General features: G+C 57.5%; 2 protein-coding genes across 2 annotated transcripts in view; one reads left to right on the forward strand and one right to left on the reverse strand.

Moving 5' to 3' along the window:
* GRAMD4 (GRAM domain containing 4) overlaps positions 1 to 933 on the forward strand; it is a 76708-nt gene extending 75775 nt beyond the window's left edge. Inside the window, exon 19 of the mRNA XM_082851041.1 lies at positions 162 to 933. Coding sequence (XP_082707167.1) covers positions 162 to 266 — 105 coding nt within the window. The 3' untranslated portion in view covers positions 267 to 933. The remainder of the gene's footprint in view (positions 1 to 161) is intronic.
* Positions 934 to 7709: 6776 nt separating this feature from the next.
* The window catches only part of CERK (ceramide kinase), a gene marked incomplete at its 5' end in the record, with an annotated part of 47045 nt that continues 38062 nt past the window's right edge, over positions 7710 to 16692 (reverse strand). Inside the window, 7 exons of the mRNA XM_082851043.1 lie at positions 7710 to 7796; positions 9542 to 9750; positions 10491 to 10696; positions 11367 to 11443; positions 12697 to 12802; positions 15210 to 15362; positions 16172 to 16246. Of these exons, the coding sequence (XP_082707169.1) occupies positions 7724 to 7796; positions 9542 to 9750; positions 10491 to 10696; positions 11367 to 11443; positions 12697 to 12802; positions 15210 to 15362; positions 16172 to 16246 (899 nt within the window). The 3' untranslated portion in view covers positions 7710 to 7723. The remainder of the gene's footprint in view (positions 7797 to 9541; positions 9751 to 10490; positions 10697 to 11366; positions 11444 to 12696; positions 12803 to 15209; positions 15363 to 16171; positions 16247 to 16692) is intronic.

Here is a 16692-nt window from a genome sequence, read left to right on the forward strand (position 1 = left end):
TCGGCCAGGCTTGCGGCCGGGCAGAGGGGCCTGGGAAGCCCCCTCCCTCCCTGGGCAGGAGGCTGCCGCCCAGCGCAGGTGCTGGGCGGGGGCGGCGGCGGTGGCTCCGTGTGGACCTGGCCGCGCGTGGACACACCGCCGGTGCTTCCCCTCCCCGCCAGCCGCTGGTGTTCGGCGCCATGGTGCACAGAGACGAGGCGTTCGAGACCATCTTCAGCCAGTACATGAAGATCACGGCGGCGGCGGCATCGGGCGGTGACAGCTAGTGTCGGCTCGCCGTGACGTCGCTGGGAGTTTTTCTTTTTTTAACAATTCAGTAGTGGATAAAAATTGGACATCCTCGTGATCTTTTGCAATAACCCCCCCCACCCCCGATCTGTGGTTTCTATTGTGTTGACCCTGCGTTTTACAGACCCCTTTGCTTAGGGGTCGGGACTCTCGAGGGCGCGTCTTGTGGACGCGAGGCCACCGGGAAGGATGACACGCAGGACACACCGCCAAGCACAGCTGCGCCTTCTCTGTCCCCACTGGGCGGAGACCGGCGCGGCCGCACCCCGGCTCTCGGAGGCCAGCAGCTCTGCCACACCAAAGCCATACGAGGAGTACACGGGGCCCCCCCCGGGGTGAAGGACGCCGGCGACAGGCGACGTGGGGGCCCCTGGCCAGCGCCATGAACGGGCCCGTCCTTTAGGGAGACCCCCGTGCACGTCCTGGGAGCGCGGTGCTGACCAGCTGGCCGGGGGCCCGAGATCAGCTCCTCAGGAGGAGGCAGAGTGCCGTGCGGTGCAAAGGCCCAGGAGGACGGCCGCTTCGGGGGTGCTCCGAGCCCCGGGGCTGCCCCCGCCTCCAGGCTGCTGTGCCGGGGTGGGAGTGGACAGAGCGCCTCAGGCCCGAGGGGGCCCAGGCTGGCAGAGGGCCTGCCCACGGGGGCTGTGCGGGGACGCTGGGGAGGTCAGCCGGCTTCGGGGAGTGACCGCTAGCAGAGCCCAGAGGTCGGGGTCCGCGGCCCTAGTGCCTGCACACACTCGGCGGGGAGGGGGGAGAGCCCTCACTCTCGGGGAGGTCAGAGCGCGCGTCTCGCAGGCCCGGTGTCCCATTGGGACTGACTGGCCAAAGGCCTCGGGGACGGACACGCGCAGGAGACGGCGGGGCCACCCCTGCTCGGTACACTCCCGACACGGGCACCTCCGGCCCCTCAGCTTGTCCTGAGTCCTCTGGGTGTCACGGAGATCGTTGTTTTTTGAAGAAACAGAAGATTATATTTTTTACAGAGAGCAAGCTGTTTTTCTTATTTTTGTATCGTTTTTCAGACGTAATTTTTACCTTTGCTCCCCATTTGCTGGTTGGGCGGGCGATTCAGTGGCGTCACTCCTGTCACCCCTTGGTGGGGGGACCCCGCGGAGTGCGCTCGGGAGCCACGCCCACCAGCCAGACAAGCACACGCCCCGGCCCAGTCGTGAGGTCCCGGGGCCCTGCGGTGGCCGCCCAGCTCCTGGTCTCCCTGGCGTCAGTGTCTTGTGACCTTTCAGAGACGAAGGCAGAGCCTGCCTGAGACCTGGGCTTTGCTCCACAGTTGGTGCAGGTGGATCGGGTTCTGGGGGGGCTGTGGGTTCACACCCAGTGGGGGAACCCCCTCTGTGCCCGGGGCAAGGCAGGGTGGGCCCTGAACTGGCCCGGGGTGACTGCGGGGCGACACCTGTGGGTGCTGCTCAAGCCCCACTCCCCGGGGCTGCTGTGGGCTCGACACGTGGGACTCTGTCCCCATGCACTGTGGGTGTGTCCCTGCGTGGAATGGACTTGCCTCCTTCAGAGTGGCGTGGTTTGGTTTGAGTCCCTTCTGAGGAGCAAGGGAGATGAAAACTGACCACGTGCGGGGTGGCCGTCCCCAGCTGCACAGTGGCCCACGGCAGGTCCCTCTTTGGAAGCCCAGGGCCCCTGCCGGGAAGAGCACGGGCCTGTGTGGGCTCCCTGTCGGGGAGAGCCTGGAGTTTTATTGAGTTGTGTAAGTCTGGGCAGGTGTTTAATTTCTGCGACTAATCACTGAACTAGAATGAATGTTAAATTTTTTACGTCTGGAGCTCAGTCTATTTTGGATCTGTAAATACTCATTACCAGTGTAACTTTTGTTCAACAAAAGGATTGTACTGTATGAAGAACTGATAAAAAATGCCCCGTAACATTTTTTTAAAGAAAAAGTCTTGTATAAATTATAAATTTTTATTTAAATAAACCTGTAATGCTTTGTGCTAAGGTCGGGGGGCTGTTTTCCTGGCAGGGTCCCCGCGCACCGTGGGCACCTGGAGTGGGACAGGCTGGCACCACGGGCCCCTTGCGGTGGCCCAGGGCCCCTGTGGCCACTAGCACTAGAGAGCAGTGGGGATTTCAGCACCAAGGCCGAGGAGTGAGGTGGGCACCCAGGGAGTGGGCTGGGGGCAGGGGAAGCTGTGGACATTGGGAGGAGGGAGGCAGGGGCCCAGCTTCCAGAAGAAGGAAGCCAGGGATGGGTGGTGGCCAGTGGGGGAGGAGCGCCCAGGGGCTGGCACGTGCCACGGGGGCGGGGGGGCTCAGGGATGGGGCCGAAGCAGCACCTGCAGTTTGGGGTACAGGTCCTGGCCCCGCCCAGAGGCGCCTCCCCTCGGGGGCCCTGGGCATCCCTGGGGCCAGCTGCTGCTTGCAGCCCTCCCCGAGGTCTGAGGCTGAGGGGGCCCTGGGCAGAGGGGTCCTTAGTAGCGCATGTGGCTCAGCTGGTCCAGTTGCTAGCACTGGACCCAGAGGGATGCAGGAACCTGCCTGGCTTCTGAGACCCCCAAGGTCGCACGCTGACCTGTGCTGGGGACACCCAAGGGCCCTCTGCACCCTGAGCCCCCCGGGAGGCAGAGGCCTGCCCAGGTCCCTCAGGGAGTGGCCAGAGCTGGATGGAAACCAGGTCCAGTGGGCCAGCTCCGCGGTGAGGGGGGCGGCCTTGGATACCACATCCGTCTACCTATCCCTTCATCCATCCATCCATCCACCTGTCCATCCGTCCACTTCCGGCGCTGTCCTAGGTGCTGGACACAGCAGTGACGGGACAGCGGTCCCTGGGGAACCTGGCAGACATCACACAGACACCCCCAGGAGTGCTGTCCCCTCACCAGTGACTCTGCTGACGACACACCCAGGCTGTGATTTTGCAGCTAAAATCAATCTCCTGGTCCCCTACCTACGCTTGAAGCTCCGTCTCAGCCTCTGCCCCTCTTTGCGGTGGGTCCTCTTCCGACAGCCCACGTGCGCCCCGGCCCCGCAGGGCCAGCCTGACGCCCGTGCCTCCAGCTGCCCTCTGGTCCACAGCGAACCCCGCTCCCTGGAGGGGAACGTGGGGTGAGGACGGGTCGGGAGCTCAGGGCGTGGGGTGGGGGGAGACTCCACCCCCCGCGCAGGTGGGCCTCCCCAGGTAACGGCCCCGATTCGCGCATGTTACAGAGGTTTCGTTACTTCATGTGTTGGTAAAGCAGCACACACGAGGCTGGTCACTTCAAAACGCGCAGCAACCTTCTTCAGTCCCCGTGGTTTCCTCCGCAGGCCCGTGTGTTTCACCGTGTGCCTTTCAGGGCACGGCCCTGAAGGCTGCTCTTGGCTTTACCTTTTACCTGGGGGTCCATGGGACAAAAAAAAAAAAGGGGCCGTGGTGCCCCTGTAGAACTTGGGCCTTTGTTCCTGGGGCGACAGAGCCCCAGCAGGGCTCCCAGCAGAAGCCACCACTCGCTGCAAGTCAGGAGAGCGGTCACCCCAGGGTAGCGGGTGTGGAAGGGAACACAGAGGGAGATGAAATGAACTTCCCTGCTCTTGAACCGGGGTTCTCTTCGTAGGTCCTTACTGTTAATAACACAGCATGTGGTGAGTGAATTTTATGACTATGTGATGGGTAAATAAATAAGGTCACACGCTGACCAAAGAGGGGTGCTCACGATGCGCCCAGGATTGTAATACTGCTCCCCCCACAGTATTTAGCCAACATCATTCGCTGTAACAGAGACTGGAGTGAGGGGCAAGGCGACCCTGAAGGCCGCCGGAATCTCGGGGAGCAGCCTCTGCCTGGGAGCTGAGGGTCCGGGAGATCCCCCCGTGTGTGGGAAAGCCGCCCGGCTCGCGGAGATCTGACCCCCCAAACACGCTGGAACCGGGAAGCCCAGCCCCTTCCTGCTCTGGACCCCAGTGTCCTCCACTGTCAAAGGCTGGCATCACAGCACCAGTAAGGTTGGAAAGGATGATACTCAAATATCTGTGATTATAGAAAGCCCCCAAATCCGCAGAAAAATAAGAGGCACGTTTTTCTGGACAGAATCTGATACATAAAAAGCCACTGCATTTCCACAAAAAACAAAACTTAAAGGGTAACAGCCTCAAAATAGGCTTTTAAGAACAAACCTGAACAAAATCAAGAGACATATGGAAAATCATTAACCTGCATTGAAAGGTGCGAATGAGGACTTGACGCGATGGGAAATACATGCAATGTTCATAGACTGGAAAACTCAGTTTCATGATGAAAATGTCTTCTTAATACCCACAGAATGAAACAGGCTACAGAAAATGACACAGTATGATGCCTTTGTGTAAAGAGCAAAACCTGAAAAGCTGTGCTGTCTGAGAGTATAAACAAGTAGGGGAAGAAGAAAACAACACCTTTCTTCTACCCTCTTAGGTTTACTTATTGGGGTCTGTGAATTAAACGGACCAAAGGCAAATTAGAAGAAACGGCATACAATTTTTATCTAATGCTAATATTTAATTTTTTTTTATGTGTCTCCAGGCCTTTGTAGAAAAGCAGTGGAGACCCAAAGAGATGGTCAGACCCAGGGCCTTATATGGATTTTAATAAAGGGCAATGAATTTGACAAGAAGTGACAAAACAAAGGGAAGGGAGTTTGGGCTTCTAGGGTAAAGCTAATGTATTGGGGAATTTTATATGGAGAAGCTAACGGAGGAGAAGCGTTTTATTAAGGTTTGGTTGCGCAGCACCACCTCGGTGCTAACTTTGTCTCCAGGGACAAAGGGGGCCCAGGAGAGAAGAGGGGGCACACCCTCACAAAGAGGAAGATATGTCCTTTCAGGCAGATGGGGGAGGGCAGAGGGCTCTTTTTGGCATCTTAACGTCCGCTCAGAACAGTCCTTATGCCAAAGTGGCACATTTCGGGGTGCCACATTCTGATCCCCTCTCATGGGTAAAGCAAGGAAGTGATACCCTCCGATTTTGAAACAGTAGTTACCTCTTCGGTGGAGGCAGGGCAGGCTCAGTCCACAAGGGCACGCAGGGAGCTTGGGGGTGAAGTTCAGTTTCTTGGCTTGAGGGGTAGGTACCTCATTGTTCATCTTACTCTTGTTCTTTAAATTGTACGTGTTTTCACAAAAAATACTCTGCTTTGAAAAACAACAGGAAACTCGTAAGAGAAAAAAGAAGCTAGGTCCTGCCCAAAGTAACAACTTTATTTGTCTTCTCAAACACATCAGAGCAAATTTCACCATTTTCTAATCTCGAAGCCAGCAAGACTAGAAAGGAAATGAAGCCACTTTCTGCCCAGTTACACGGGACCGCAGTGAGGACAGAGCCGGCCGCCCGCCCGGTTACACGGGACCGCAGTGAGGACAGAGCCGGCCGCCCGCCCAGGGGCCTGACTGCTGCACCGACAGGCCACACGGGAGGTTACCGACCTAGACTAACGCTGCTCAGCGACCCCAGGTTTTCACTGTCCAGCCATCAGTTCTGATTTTTTCTTAAAATCCTACAGTGTAGGCGCTGAGGTCGCTCCACTCAGGGTCCTCACGCGCCGCAAGGTCCAAAAGGTACTCCGGCCCCGTGACGGGGTCATCCACAGCCCCCCCGGGGTGGGGCGGGGCGGTCCTCGGACAACCACACAACCTCCAGGGGCAGCTCCAAGGTCTGCGATTTTGAATGTCGGCAAGCAGTCGGTGAATGTCGCCAAGGCACGCAGGAACCACGTGGCGTGGTGGGGTTTCTTCCTGAATGTAAAATGCCTACCCTCTGACCTGGACGGTTTTTCTACAATTGGCAGTGCGTTTCAGGGCAGGCCAGTGATTGGAAACACTTCCCAGGGACGATAAAGACTGGAGACCCTCTCGGGGACCCTGGCGAAGCAGCGCAGTCAGGTCCACGGCGCCCACGGTCCCCCGCGCAGAGCTCGTGCACCTTTGCTTTCCTCCCCACCGAGGGCAAACGTCAACAAGACGGCAGCATCTCCTTCTTTCTCATCCTCAGACTTTTCACTCACCCGCCAGTTACCAAATCATTCAACTTGCACAATCACTTAATAACGTGGTCTCCGCTGCCCTGGGCGGGACTGAATGGTGAAACAGGACATTTCACATGTACTTCCAAATAGAAATCACTGCAAAGGAATTCCAAAAATAAACGATGTCTGTTAGATGCTAAAGCGGCTGCCCGGACCCTGCGTGAAAGGCGGCGGCCGCTTACACTGCCTCTCGTAACAGTCAAACTCCCTCTTCACAAATCCAAGGTGAAGCTGCGTCCTCCCACGTTTCAGCTAAAGCTGTTTTACATGCGTCTTCCACGCACCGAGGCACGAACACAACAAAACAAGGCCCAGGCGAGGGGCGGCCCTGGGCCCGGGGAGGCCCCAGCACTTGAGCAGAAATAAACGAAAACACTGACGGTGAGGACACCGTTTATCCTCTTCTGGTTTAAAGGCCAGAACTTTCAATAAATATATAGAAATAAGTTGTGAAGATAAGAAAGGAACAAACCTGGGCCACGTGGTACAGACTCGGGGCTGCGCCCAAGGGACCCCGGGGCGTGGGACCCTCCCCTGGGGGTGGGGCGCTCGGGCTGGAGTTCACACAGTTCGCGCAGGAACGTCTCAACGTCTCACCCACCGCGCTCGGCTGCTTTCCGTGTCCCCCCAAAGCCCAGCTGTGGCATCCCCGCTGTGCGGATAGAAAGCTCGGGGATTCCAAATTTAAAAGAGTTAAAACCCCTGTGAGGGCTTTGCAAGCCGCCCGTTTCCAGAGCTCCTGACTTGTCCTCGCTCCCAGCTGGATTGTCTAGAAACACCACTGTGACTTTTCAAGCTACAGTAGCGCTGTTACTTGGAGTGTTCTTCTCACTCGCTAGAATGGGCTACCCTGGAAGTGTCGCTTCGGGCGGGACTATGATATTGCACTGTAGTCGCCCGGGACAGGAAGGGTCCAGTAATAACGCCTTAATCGCAAGTTAAGATGCAGGTACTACAAAGGCAAAGAGAACCAACTACTTTCCACAACTTGATCACAAGCTACTACAGGGTAAGTCTTGCCAAGCAGATCGGTGACCCTGTAGACACTCGTGTCCTGGTGGCGTGACCTCGACGGAAAGCATTCACGTCGCGTTGTCCCTACAGTTATTGCGAGAGAGCCACAAGTGGGCCGCTTTAACCTCTGCGCCGTCAGCATGGTTGAAATCTAAGAAGCCAAGCGCTCCCAAGTCAACAGGCGCCCCTTGCTGAGGATAAGTTACGTGAAACGCAACCCAAAGACCCACACAGAACCGAAAATGCCACATGTGTCCCCAGAATTGTTGACAAAAGGTATTTTTTCTAAAATCAAGATTTAACTATCAAAAATAAATTTCTAAGTTTGAATGCATATCAACGTAATTGGTCTGCAGTAATTTTCTTCAACACGCTCCCGCTTCCCAAGCACAGCGAGAAGGCCGGTGACGCGAGGCGGCGGCTCAGCGGTGTGACTCCTGCTTCGAGTTCTCCTCGATTCCTCGTGCAAAGAGCCGGACCAGCTGGCAGTGGACCCTGCAGAGACAAAGGGCCACACTCAGACCCTGCGCGTCCCCTGACTCTCGGCCCCCCAGCTGGTCGAGGGCGGAGGTGGGCCTCACGCACCAGGACGGTGGGTCTCACCGTGGCAGTCTCTGGTCCCACCTGGCAGCGACAGGCCGAGGCGCAGAGCGACTTCCTGACACTCCTGAGAGACCTACTCTGCAAAGAGCAGCTGACGGCCAAGTGGGAGTAAAAACAAGCGCCCCACCCGCGAGCAGAAGCCGCCTCTCTCCCTGCCTCGGTCTCCTTATGAGGACTGAGCTGACGGGGCCACGGGGAGGGTCCCCTGAAGGGCAAGCCCGAGAGAGTAGGAGATGCGGGAAATGTGCAGTCACGGAAGACAAGTGTCGCCACGCCAGCCCGAGCGCCCGCCTTCCACAGAGAGCCACAGCACGTGAGCGGGGGCTCGCAGGTCAGCGTGGGCTCTCGGGTCCCACTGGCAGTGCCGCCGTCCCACTTGATGAATGACGTCACAGCCTCCTGAGAGATGGTTAGTCCCAAAGACCCCATAAGTAAGTGACTCGCTGTTCAAGGCAGCGCAACATCAAGACGTGTAGGATATATTTCACAAAAGAATGCCTTTTTTTTAACTTTCAGCAATTCATAAGCCGGCATTAAAAATAATTCCGCTTCCTCAACTTGTGAAATGAGTCTACAGGAGCCGAACGCCTGCACGCACGACTGGCAGGCAGGGCGGGTTCGCCTGTGACCTTGGAGCCGCCTCTCGTCCTGAGATGTGAGCAGGGCGGGCACTGCCACGCTGGCCGCATCCTGGTCGCAAGAGCAGGGAGCGCGCAGACAGGGACGGGGGAAGGCCAGAGAGCCTGCCCCTGCCCGCGGCTTTGGCTTGCACGCTGACAGGCAGGAGACCCAGCTGGGACCAGCAGCTGGTTGGCCGAGAAGCCATTTAAAGTGGGGATTATAAACGGGGATACTACGCAGCATCCTGAAACACGGAAGAGCGTGCGCGCCACCCATCCTTCCAGGCACCAGGGGCGGGGCCTGCAGGCTCGCTCCTGACCGCCTTGCTCGTGTAACACCCACCGTGCTATCGCCAGCGAGAGTCCAGTTTGGATTCCTTAAGGTCGACCAAGCTCCTGAAGCCATTGGTCACAGGACAAAATCCTTCTAGAACTTTACAGTTCTCCCTCAGTCTCTTGTAACTGTTACGCACACCTCAATCAATAGCCTTTTCCTGAAAAACAGTTTCCTTTACTGTGTCTTTCAGTGGGGCAAAAACCATGTTCTTGGCACTCCTACTTCATCTGGCGATGTAATAACTACATATAATCAGACCTCAGATTCCCAAGTCCAAGCACAGCAGGCCCAGTAGGTTCAGAGCCGGAGGGGCGGGGCTGGTGCCTGGACCACAGCACGGCCGCGGGCTGGGCTCCTTGGGGCCGGAGCATCTCCGGGTGGTCAGTGGAGCCAGGACTTGGAAGGTGCCCACAGAGGCGCTTTGTTAGTTAGTTTAACTAGTGAGGAGCCGAGAGAGGGAATGCCAGTGCCGGCAGTGCAGGATGTGGCGCAGAAAAATAAAACTGAGGGGCTTCAAAACCTGTGAAAAGACCGACCCCTCAGCATCTTTGCAAACCCGAGGTCACGGCGTCTCCCTGGGGATTTCACCCAGGGAAACACACGTGCGTCTGTGACTCACTCATATGCTTCAGGCTGTGAGGGTGCCAGGCCCACAGAGCCCCAGCACCACCTTCACTCACCTGACCTCGATGGCAGGGCTGCTCAGAACCTCCCCGTCGCAGTTCCAGGCGCTGCTGGAGACGGCGCAGCAGCACGGGGGGCGGTCGCTACACAGCTGCCCCAGTCGCTTCTTCCCGCGGCCCCGGACGCCGCCGTCCTCATCCTCCGCAGGCTTCGACACAAACTGGAACTTCTTGACGCGATAGACTTCGACGAAAGTGAAGTCAAACTACCAAAGACAGCAGGACGGAAACGTGCTCTCAGCGGGGCTGCGCTGGGGGCGGGACAGCCGTCGGGGCCTCCCGGCAGCTCCTCGCCCCGCTGCTTGGGGACAGGAGAAGTGGTCACCACGACTCTCACAGCCCGGTCCCATCCACAGTGAATGACACGGAGTAAAGAGCCCCGCGGCTCCCGAGCAGCGACTTGTACGATTATTTACCTTCTTAACAAGCAGTATTTTAAAAGCCACGTGAAAACACTGTTGGCCCAGATCTTAAAAAGATTTAACAGCCACAAACTTGACTAAACTCATAGGCTGATCAGAAGTTGCGATTGTCTGGGTATCGTTAGACTTGCCCTCCCCGGCCCCGTGTCACTACAAGGGTGCCGGTGACTAAGGAAAGGTTTGCTAGAAGAGTCTCGATAGAACCCCTTTCCGGGAGCTGAAAGATTTTGTTGTAAGTGACCAGCAAGGGCAACAGAAGGTTGCACTGCATCACTTCATTCTGTTTTTACATAGGAAGAGAAACATTCACGCCTCCTAGTTTCTCTGCTCAAAGACTTTATATTTTTAAACGAGATTTTACAAGGAGTAACTATGACTAAGACTTTAAAATGGGTGAAATGCAAACAGAAAAATCTGTCCTTCTTCCCCTTGAATTCACAGCCGATCCTACAACATACAGATCGGGGTCGCCCAGGTAGAAGCAGCCGCCGACGCAGGCCATGTGGAAGCAGCGGTGCCCTTACCTGGTCGCCCTGGTTGGTGTGCCTGACGAGAAACCTCAGGAAGTTGAACCGGGAGCACTTCCGGATGAGGATGAGGTCGGAAGACCCGTCTCCCAGGTGGGCGGCCGGGGAGAGCCCCTGGGGGCTCCGGGGACAAGCACAGGACATGTTGGTGGCGTTGATGGCCAGGAACTGCCCGCAGACGACCTTCCACTCTTCCACCTCCTCTGAAGCAGGAAGAAGCATCGCAGATGCTACGTTAAATCCGTTAAGTCCGAGCGGGGCAGGTGGGCGTCCTGAGATGACCGGGAGGGGTCGTCTCTACAAACGCACCACGCGACGGCTTCTCAGATCAACACAGAGAAAACCGCGCCCACCGCTGTGCCCGGCGGCCACCTCCCGAGAGGCAGAGCTGTTTCTCGGGCCCACACCTGGGACTTGGGACCACAATCTAGAGCAGGGGTCGCCAAGTCTGGCCCACCACCCACCTGACTGGGTGTGGCCTGCGAGCTAAGAATGGGTTGTACATTTCTAAGTGGTTGAAAAAAAAATCAAAAGGAGGAAAGTATTTTGTGACATGTGAAAATGACGTGAAACTCAAATTTCAGCGTCCACAAATAGTTTCTGGAGCCCTGCGGAGCCCACTCGCTGACCCCCGTTCCGGACCATTCTAGGGACAGGCGCCTGGCTGGCGCCACAACGGTAGTTCAGAGAGACGTGGCAAGATGGGCCCTTCCACAAAATCCCCTCTTTTCCCCAGAGGCTGGCAAAGGCAACCACGCACTCTGCCTGGAGCTGAAGTGGAAGCAGATGCCCCTGCAGAGAAGGGGGGAGGGGCGAGCCCCGGGCCCCGGGCAGGTCCCCCCCGCCCGCGCGGAGCCAGCCCAGCCACGTTACCGGCGCTCTCCAGGCCGTACAGCGACCTTTTCCGCTCCTCCTCCAGCTGCCGCTTGCTCTGCCTGCAGACAAAGCACCTGGAGGACAAGAACACGCCCCCCCTCGCCTGTAACCTAGGCTGCAAAAAGCATTTCAATCGTTTGCATATAACAGGAAGTGCAATTGCAGAGGCTTCGCGTAAAAATACTTGGTTTGCATATTAATTTGAGTTCTCAGAATCAGATCCACTCTTAAAAATTACACAGACAACATATCCGTTTTGGAAATTGATAAACATGACAAAAAGCAAACAGCATCCCATGAGGCCCTTCTGTTGGCTCTGGGGGGCGGGCTGAGCTCGGCCCCGACGCCGGGGTGGCAGCGGACAGAGCAAAGGACAAGGTACAGGTCCCAGCGTGGATTCCCAGCCTGAGACTCTGTTCCCTTTCACGAAACAGGTAACACAGTGGTGACCTGGTCCAGTCAGTAACGAGCAAGTGAACGGCTCAGAGCAGCTGATGTTTGCGGTCCTGGGCACCGCTGGATGCAGGCCTTCGCGCGGGCCAGGGGCCTTTGCTGGTGGAATCAGCTCATCAGCAACGGGTGTGGCGAGGCCGTGCCTCTGTTTGATTTTATGGTCTCAAATTCTTCACTTAAAGGAGGAGAGACCAGGGGAAGGAAGGGCCCACGTCTGAACGACTTAAAGGAGGAAGGAAAGGCCCCGAGTCCGTCGAAACCCCTCAGCCTCTCCGCATCGTCAGACTGAGGAGCAGGGACGAGATGCGGGCTGCCGGGCCGCGGGTACGAGTGACAACCTGATACTCGTTCCAGGTTAACCCGGGCACACGCTGTTGGGCATGGTGGGGACACACAGGGCGACAAGGCACCGTGGCTCGCAGAGGGGACCCCACTGCTGGCCCGGGGTCTGGACCGGCCTCTCCTGACCACCCAGTGGGGCGACAGGGGGCCCGTCCAGCCAGCTCCACGGGCGCCCCGAGGGCGCGCACAGAGCCATCCATAAAGGGGCTCGTCTTCATCATTTCTCACGTCCCCAGCGGGGGGGACAGCGGATCCCCGCACCGGAGCAGACGGCGTGGTGTGAGCCCTCTGCTGGGCAGACGACGGGGACCAGACCTGACCCTGGGCCACCCCGTGACCCAGGACCCAGCATGGGGGACACGGCGGGACCCCCTCAGGGTGCGTGGGACCCTGACCACTGGTCAAGAGGAACCAACACCTCCCGTCTACATTGCCAAGTACTGCCCACTCACTTCACAGCAGGAGCAAACCCCAGCCAGTCCTGCTTCTATCTCATCGTTTGAGCAGAAATGCACGTAAGGGATGTGCTTACCCCGCCCTGCAGGGTTTCCTGTCCCTCGGGGAGCCCACCGTGTGCTGTGCTGGCAGGAAGGACACTGTCCCTTCGTAGCAGTGATGGGAGAGGAAGGTCTTCAAACCTGAGAACAGAGTGAGACGGAGAGACACATCCACATGCACCACTGCCTGCGCAGGAGGCCGTGCTGTCAGCGTCTGCAAAGCGTGGGTGCGGGGCCCCTGCCTGGGGACAGAGCGTCTGCAGGAGGACACGGCCCCCTCCCACTTCAGGCTGAGCTGCCACCACCATCACTGAGGACTGCAGGCTCCCGGCCACCAGGGCTGCCTTCCACACTGGCAAAGGGGACGTCTCGGCCACCAGTGACCCCTCGTCGTGGCCTCGACGACGTGGCCTGCAGGTTCCGCCCTGTGAAGCCCCCAGCGCGCCCCCAGGCTTGACCCCGTCATCCACAACTTTGGTGTCTTGGAGGAACTCAGGAAAAAGACCAGGCAGCACTGCTACCAGACCGTGGCCGGCCCCTCTGGCAAACTGTGGTGTGCCGTCCATCGAGCTGCCTGCACCCCCAGCATGCCCGGCTGAGAGAGGTGAGGGGGCTGCAGAGGAAGAAGCGAGCAGAGGCTGCGTCACAAGGTTGAAGGAAAGAAGCCGCCTCCTGACATCAAGGTGCCAGGGGAGGCAGCAAGTGCCGGTGCAGCAGCTGCAGCCAGCGGCCAGGAGACCCACAGCTACGACCATTCACAAAGGCGGCTCCACTAAACACCAGCGTTTCAGCGCAGAGGAAACAGCCTTCTGCTGGAGGAAGATGCCGCCTATAGGACTTCCCCAGCTGGAGAGGAGAGGTCGCTGCCTGGCGTCAGAGCTCCGGAGGACAGACAGGCTGGCTCTGCGGCTAGGGGTGGCTGTAAGTTGAAGCCAGTGCTCATTTACCATCTGAAAATCCTGGCGCCCTTAAGAATTATGCTAAATCCACTCGCCTGTGCTCTGTAAACGGAACACCAAAGCCTGTTCATAAACACATCTATTTACAACATGACTAACTGACTATTTTAAGTCCACTGTTGAGACCTACTGCTCAGAAAAAAAGATTTCTTTCAAAATGTTACTGCTCGGGCTTCCCTGGTGGCACAGCGGTTGAGAGTCCGCCTGCCGATGCAGGGAACACGGGTTCGTGCCCCGGTCTGGGAGGATCCCACATGCCGCGGAGTGGCTGGGCCCGTGAGCCATGGCCGCTGAGCCTGCGCGTCCGGAGCCTGTGCTCTGCGGCGGGAGGGGCCACAGCGGTGAGAGGCCCGCGTACGGAAAAAAAAAAAAAAAGTTACTGCTCAATGACAATGAACCTGGTCACCCAAGAGCTCTGAGGGAGACGGACGAGATTCATGTTGTTTTCATGCCTGACAACACAACGTTCATTCTGCAGCCCATGGATCAAGGAGTCATTTCAACTTTCTTTATTTTTCTTTTTTTTTAAAATGAATTCATTTATTTATTTTTGGTGTGTTGGGTCTTCACTGCTATGTGCAGGCTTTCTCCACTCTTCATTGCTGTGTGTGCCCTTCTCACTGCGGTGGCTTCTCTTGTTGCGGAGCACGGGGTCCAGAGCGCAGGCTCAGTAGTTGTGGTGCACGGGCTTAGTTGCTCCGTGGCACGTGGGATCTTCCCGGACCAGGGCTCGAACCCGTGTCCCCTGCATGGGCAGCTAGATTCTTAACCACTGCACCACCAGGGAAGTCCCCATTTCAACTTTCAAGTCTTACTCCTTAAGAAATACATTTTGTAAGGCTATAGTTGCCACAGACAGTAATTTCTCTCATGGATCTGGGCAAAGTAAACCAAAAACCTTCACCATCCAGATGCCATTAAGAACATCTGGGATGATTCATGGGTAGAGTTCAAAATATCAACATTGACAGGAGTTTGGAAGAAGTTGATTCCAACCCTCCTGGATGACTTGGAGGGGTTCAGACCTCAGTGCAGGAAGTCACTGCAGATGTGGTGGAAACAGCAAGAGAACTAGAATCAGAAGTGGGGCCTGGGGCAAGAGGGAGGAGATATGGGGATATATGTATGCATATGGCTGACTCACTTTGTCATACAGCGGAAACTAACACAACAGTGGAAAGCAATTATATTCCGATAAAGATGTTAAAAATAAAATAGTACTGTAAGTCCCTGCAAATAAATAAATACAGCCAAGGAATTCATCTCAGCAACAAGTGTCAAACTTTGAATCCTACATTCTTTCAAACTTTTTTACTGCATTTAAACGCATTTGAAGGCTGAAGGGTGGTGCTGCACGTGACCTGAAGTGCAGACCGTCACTTGTTTGTACGATCTGGGATCGACCTCCATTCCTCTTTGTCCCAGCTCTGAGCACATGTGAGAACTGGCCTGTGACCGACGGCAGTGGTTCTCCGGGCACCCGGGACCCGTCAGACTCCCGCCCCCTGGTTTCCGTCTGTGAACGGGGCCCCACCCTGAGCGAGGCGGAGGCCGTGTGTGGAAGCTCCCGGCGTGGTACTCTGAGTTACCTGAGAAGTCGTATCTGACGAGACCCATCCACCGCTTCTGCTCGCTGTCCTTGATGATGTCCCCATAGAAGCCGTAGCCCAGCAGGGACACCGAGTACCGCAGCAGCGTGCTGTTGTGATGCACAGAGGACACGTCCATGGGCAGCGAGTCCCCTGCGTAGAGAAGCCAGGGTGGACGCCGCGCCCCTCCGCCTGTCCCGCTGCACAGCGCCCGGCGGCCGTGATGAAGCCACGGATTAAAGCGTGAGACAGGCAGAAGGCAGCCGAGGCCGTGGGCTGTTCTCCCGGGATGCCCGGCCTCCTGCTCTCCACTCAAGTGACTAAATTTGACTCAAATTTCCAAAACGGGCTTGGAAGGCTCTTCCGTAAGGAGGGGAAAACAACGTGACCGTGAAGCTCGCTAAACGCCACTAACGGGAAGGAAGGTGGAAAAGGCGCCTGGCGTCTTCAAATGTAAACTCACACGTGCACCGTCTGTAAACACAGCCGTTCTGTGACTGGATGGCACGCGAGGAGCACTGCCGTCAGGGACGAGGACGGGTGGAGGGAGCCACACGTGCGCTGAGGGCGCCTGGACAGCTCCGAGCTGCTGTACAAGCAGCCTGGGGCTTCCTACCCCGGGGGACGCGCTTTCTAGAGGAGCGGGGAGGAGGGCTGTGACTGGGGAGGCCTGTTCCCACGGGGCGACAAGGGGCCGAGTCCCGGGACGCCACGGAGAACCACCGGGGCACAGGCGCCGGGCACCCCAAATGCTCTGGGGAGGGCACCAGAGGGTTCCGAGCAGAGCAGCGCTTCTGTTTCTGAAGGTCACCCTGCTGGATGGGAAGTGGCAGGGAAGGGTGGCAGCCAGGGCCCTACGGGCGGACTGACGGGCACCCGCACGGTGCGGCGGACCGACACCCGCGTGTACCCGGGGACCTGGGACGCAGCAAGCCAAGTGCGGCACTGAGCGAGGCACCTACCCACGACGATGTGCAGAGCCGAGGTCTCCGCGTCGTTCGTGCCAACCGTTGAGTAACACACACAGTCTGTCGACCCTAAAAGGGGGAAAAGGTCCTTAATATCACTACAGTCACTTAAGATCCCAGCGTGTTTCCAGGTGAATGAGTGGTAAGCTCTTCTGCTTCTTCCATGGCCCGGGAGTAAATAAGAAGGAATAAGCGCCGTTTGCCTACAGAATTAGTCACTGAGGTTGGTTCATCAAGAACACCATCAACCAGCTCCTCCCAGAGAGTTCAGAGACCCCTCCTGAGCCCGTCTGGGGGGCGGGGCCCCTGGGAAGTCCCTGCAGCGGCGGCGGGGCGCCAGGGCGCCAGGCTCAGCGCTCTGCACAGTGTCCCCGCTCCTGGCTGCCACAAAGGCGGGCAGCAGCCCTGGGGCTCCAGACCACAAGACCAGAGGGATTCTGCAGTGGGAAAGTGCATGTAAAGCAGGGACAGCTCGTGGAGGTCACAGAAAAAGCACCGCAGGCCTGTGCGAGGCG

Source organism: Leucopleurus acutus (genome assembly GCF_964270905.1).
Source record: "Leucopleurus acutus genome assembly, chromosome: 11".
In the NCBI taxonomy this organism is placed as follows: Eukaryota; Metazoa; Chordata; class Mammalia; order Artiodactyla; family Delphinidae; genus Leucopleurus; species Leucopleurus acutus.